At 43.9% G+C, this 5,500-nt stretch overlaps 1 protein-coding gene across 1 annotated transcript in view; it reads right to left on the reverse strand.

Moving 5' to 3' along the window:
- LOC136449941 (uncharacterized) overlaps positions 1-5,071 on the reverse strand; it is a 16,376-nt gene extending 11,305 nt beyond the window's left edge. The window contains exons 1-2 of the mRNA XM_066450169.1: positions 4,719-5,071; positions 241-321 (exon numbers count right to left, since the gene is read on the reverse strand). Of these exons, the coding sequence (XP_066306266.1) occupies positions 241-321; positions 4,719-4,802 (165 nt within the window). The 5' untranslated portion in view covers positions 4,803-5,071. The remainder of the gene's footprint in view (positions 1-240; positions 322-4,718) is intronic.
- Positions 5,072-5,500: the final 429 nt, after the last annotated feature.

Consider the following 5,500-nt stretch of genomic DNA (forward strand, 5'->3'; position numbering starts at 1 on the left):
GCATGTCAAAACAAGGTACTAAGGTAGCAAAACTGAAAGTAGATTAAGGGTAAGGGGCAAACAAATATTTGGGCACTATCAAAGAAAAACACCCTTCCCCAGACCCCGCACAGAGCAGGAGCTCTCTGCATTGGGTACACCCTTTTATCAAAGAAAATCAGGAGAAAGTGTGAGAATTAACTAGAGCCATGAATAAGAAATAATAAATACCACACATATTAGCAAATAAATTTTTCATACCTCAATGTAATCAATAGAAACATGACCTGTTCCTTGATCGTCCCACTTCCCAGCATCAGTCAAACGGTATACTTTGACACGCTGGAACAGTTAGGATTGTAACCATCATTTATAGTATATATGGAGTAAAGGGATAAATAGTATACAAAACATAAGACAAATAAGTTTCTTAAAATTAGAGGACTGAGCGTATTGGTCAAAAATACAGAAACTAATATGATCTGCACTGCTCAATAAGAGATGATGAAAGGTAAAAACCATGCATTTGAAACAGAAAGGATAATGACAGTAGTCTGGTGCCAGTACACGACCTATTACATCCACGTAACAAAAGTAACTGTTATGATGTTATGGATGGCGTTGGGGTTGTTGGGATCGAGAGGAGCGAGTTGAGGGAAGTGGCGGCGATGCGCGAGCCACAGTACCCGTAGCGCTACAGTATCCGCGGGTACTGTTCACGTGGTGGTGGCGGCGGCTAGGGCTAGGGGCGCAGGGGGAGGCCGGCCGCGGGGCTTCGCCCACGGCCGGCAAGAGAGAAGGGATTTCCTTCTAATCTCTTGCTTTATTATAGATTGATATATCTCCTCTCCTTGTATAGAGAGGTTTACTTGACTCCTAAGCAAGCGACTAATTAACCCTAACGGGCTAAGGCCCAATAGGCCTTTGACTCCTCTAACACTACTCCCCACCCAGACATGCAACTCGTCCTCGAGCTGCGACCTAACAATGATGCTAACTATGGCTTCACTAGACACAAACTGAACACCTAAGATGTTATGTGGTTGCTAGGATTGAGAGGAGAGAGTCGAGGGTTATGACGGCGACTGGCACGCTACAGCACCCGCGGCGCTACAGTACCGCGGGTACTGTTTACAGCGGCGGCGGCTAGGGCTGCAAGGGCGCTGGGGGAGGCCGGCCGCGGGGCTTCGCCCACGGCCGGCAAGAGAGAAGGGATTTCCTTCTAATCTCTTGCTTGATTAGATTAATACATCTCCTCTCATTATATAGAGAGGTCTGACTTGGCCCCTAAGCAAGCGACTAATTAACCCTAATGGGCTAGGGCCCAAAAGGCCCTTGACTCCTCTAACAGTAACAAACCACATTTTCTACTTCAAATGTGGTGTTTAATTCCATCTCTAAGGTATGTTTATCCCACAAATTGTGACGATTTGGCATAACCATGGCATCGGGAACCAAAATGTGCTTGACATGGGAGCTCCTCTTTGATGTACCAGTCAGACAGAGCTACACCAGGATGAATTCTCAACGTTCTTGGAGGACTTGTTGACACTTGTCATGTATAGACACTAGCACATCATTCCATATCCATAGATCCACACCTGTGGTTTAGGTATCTCTAACAGGGAGGTCCTATGTTAATATTAGTTCATCAAGTTGATGAGAAAAAACATGGACGACTGAACCCTGCTCGCTTGTTGTTATCAGAATCAAGGGAAAATTCAAAATCTTTCCCATAGACCAACAAAAAAGGGCAGCAGCTTTTCAGCGGTCAAGGTGGAATTCATAACTCAACTACAGCAGTCACAACACCTCATACTCATAGTGATGTCTTACCATTATAAATCTGACTTGAGTCACTTGACTTGTACATTATTCACTTATTCTATATTCTATATATACTTATACCTAATAGTAAAGAGGCAAAATTTCTCTCGACCCATTTTTTCGTCCACCTCCCACTAACTACCCAGACAGTGGAGAGTTTATTCCGTCCCGCTTTTTTTACTTCTCAAACTGCACTCACGCCCTCCGTGTCTCGTATGTGACCCGAACTCATGATCCATACTCATACAAGTTAGAACAACTCATTTCTAGAGATGATAAATATGGGGTCTGATTCCAATATGTATTGAGCCACGGCCTACGTATCTTGTATGTGACCCAGACTCATGACCCACGCTCATACGAGTTAGAACAACTCGCATCTAGTGATGATACGGAGCCTAATTCCTATACGTATTGGGGTTCTGTTGCAACTCACGGGCACGTTTGCTAGTTTTATACTTATATTATATGTGACTGAAAGAAAAACAAAGCCCATCACTCAATTAGTGGGAGGTTATCAGCTCTTGTATTCCCCACTCAAAATCCATATCATACAGGACTTGTTGGGATAATTGTTCCCTCTATCTCAGCTGCTAAGTGACCTATGCTTGCCTCTTCCATTTGCCAATTTATGATCAGATTTAGGCACATGGATGACTAAATGTCCGACTAGCCGACTAGGACCGAGTAATCGACAACTAATCGCGATTAGTCGTCTTATCGGTGGTCTTACGACTAGCCTCAATCATACGATCTGATAACATTGTTAGTAATATATTCATTCATATTTGATTTTTGTGCGCAAGTTCTGGTCTTCCAATCTTGCTTTTGCCAATAATTGCTATTGCAATTTGCAAGTATTTACTACTTTCACAATTTTAATATGCAATTATTATCTATTTATTTAAAAAAAAGTAAAAGGTATCCACATATCAGGGTTTTTTTTTTGGAAAATTGTCATATCTGTATCCTTCCGATGCGCTTATCTGTATTCGTGCTGCACAATAAGTGACATCCAACCAGCAGAAGAGACTTTTTCCATCTGCCTACTTCTATATCCATACCAAAGTTTGTGTCTGTTTTCCCAGAATATTTCGAAGTCGTATGTGGTCCGTAGAATTGTGTTAAAAATGCACCAGACTTGATAAGAACTTTGGTTTGCATTGGACCAAGTACATGGAGAAGTGGGCCAAAAGACATGGCTCAATAGGGTTAAGGTTTGTAACGAGACAGATAGATATAGCTTGGTAGATAGAACTAGACGGCTTGAGAGACAGACAATAAAAGAATGCTTCGACATTATATTATACATGTGGACCTCCTCTATAGAGATAACCTAAAAAGACTATTAGTCAACACAAATCAAACCTTCACTTGGACAAATAACTAGCACAGTCAGGACTCATCAAAATTTGCAAATTCCTAAAAGCAAGAATTTGATCTAATCATATCAATGCTAAGACTTCTACTGGGACTCTTTACTTGGTTAGACTGTCACCCTGTTATCCATCTCTGCTGCACTGGATCAGCCCTCTACACTCTCCCATAATATGCCCAGCTACTATCGTACCTTGCTATCATTGGTACCTCTGCTGCACCTCAACCTAATGACATGCTGCTGCAGGGGCCTCTTATCCTTATCCACAATAAAAATTCTGCGCTAGTGAAACATTCATCTGATATCATCTAGTCCATGGGAGTGATGTCTAACAAAATCATGGCTATCAGTGTTTGTTTAATACTGAAGTGACCAATACTTGGATTGGATAGTATTAACTACAGATACAAATATGATCATAGATCAGCTGGCAGGTATCACAAGCTGTTTTGTTCTTTCTGACATACACAACAACCACTGAATGGGAGCATCATGAGTCCCTTTTATTATCTTTCTTTTAGGTCAAACTACCAAATTGCATGGTAATACCGTCTTTTCAGGAGTACTGCAAATACAAAGTCGATTTTTTTCTCCATGAAGTGGACGTTCAATGAAGCTGGGATATTTGTCTCCAGAGGAACAAAATCACACCGGTACATATAATCAAATGATGCAATAAATTTAAATCAAAGCAACTTCTGCTCCTAGATGTTGAGCTTATCAATGTAGATCACTTACACCTAAGCTGGAACTTTTGATTGTATATAAAATTTCAGATCAGATGGGCAGGCTCTACAGTTTTCAAGATAGAAGTATATTAGTGCCGGCGCAGAAATAACCCAAATGGTAGCAGCCAATATATACTGGCATGGCATTTGTATCAATATGAGTCAATCAAGCATGCCCCATGTTGACGTAATGATATAGGTAGTGACTACATCATGATCAAGGCACATTCATCTTCATTTAAATTGGCAAATTCATCATGCTACAAAGTAAAGACAAGGCTAATACACATGTCGAAACTGCTCACATCTGGACTATCACCAATAAGTTCACTGACAGAGTCGGAAACAAGGTGACACAGGCTAACTCTGCAGTAAAGCAGGCCTCACTAGTTCCAAACATGCAGGTGCTGGTACAGCAGCATGGGGATTGCACAAAAAAACAAAAACCCCTACCCACCTTATTCCCCATGAATTAAAAAACCAAATCTTATGATAGCTCGCTCATTACTACAGTTCACCAAGAAGTAAGCACAAGCACAACCAATCCCTCTTGAAACACTAAATTACCAGCTCCAAGAGCAGCTAACTCGGATCTAAGGCACGGTTGGCCCCCAGAAATTCCCCATCGCCCCCATGCAAAATTCCCGACAGCTCCCTTCCAGAAACGCACTACGCGCTAACAAACTAAAATCAAGACACGCGAAGGACGCAGGTTTAGCCAATCAAATAGCAGCGAGCGGATCTACGCATCGTGAAGCTCCCAGAATTGTACAGAGCAGCCGAGAAGTAGGGAGGGGAGACCTCACCTGCATGCTGCTGGCGTGCGACGCCACCGCTGCGGTCGCGGCATCGCCCCCCGCCTCCGCGTCCCTCCGCTCCTGCTCCGCCATCAGCCGCGCGCCGCGGTCCGCCTCTGCCTGTCTCCTCTTCCCCCGGAGCCTTATAGGGCGAGGCGCGAGCCTCTTCAACCGCCGGGCGATTCTTCAGCGGGTCGAGGGTGCGGGCGGCGAAACCCTAACCACCATCAACGAGCTGCGGGCCTGCGGCTGCCGCTCTCTCCCTCTTCCGCCCTCTCGCTCCTCCAGGCGGCCGTCGCCTTTACCCTTTTACCCCTCCGGTTTTCGTCAATATTTTTTGCGCGCGTGTTCATTCTGTTTACCCCCTCGCAGTCGCAATGGAGAAGGGAAAGGAACCTGGGACTGGGAGTGGTGGACGTGGACCGTGGACACAAAGAGCGTGTGACGAGATGGGGCAGACAGGTACGTCACGGTCGGAGATATTGGTCATCGCCTCATCGGCACTCTTCCGAGAAAAAAAAAAAAACTAGCGCCGCGTGCTTTGTGGTCGAGGTGGACCAAACAAAATTTGGTAAGGCCTTGTTTCACCTCAAATTCTAAAAAAGTGTTACAGTACCTATCACATCGAATGTTTACGGTCTATGCATAGAGCATTAAATGTAGACGAAAAAAAACTAATTACACAGTTTCATGGAAAATTGCGAGACGAACGTTTTGAGCCTAATTAGTCCATGATTGAACATTAATTGCCAAATAAAAACGAAAGTGCTACAATAACCCCAAATTTCAAC

This window comes from Miscanthus floridulus, chromosome 5 (genome assembly GCF_019320115.1).
Source record: "Miscanthus floridulus cultivar M001 chromosome 5, ASM1932011v1, whole genome shotgun sequence".
NCBI classification, from domain to species: Eukaryota; Viridiplantae; Streptophyta; class Magnoliopsida; order Poales; family Poaceae; genus Miscanthus; species Miscanthus floridulus.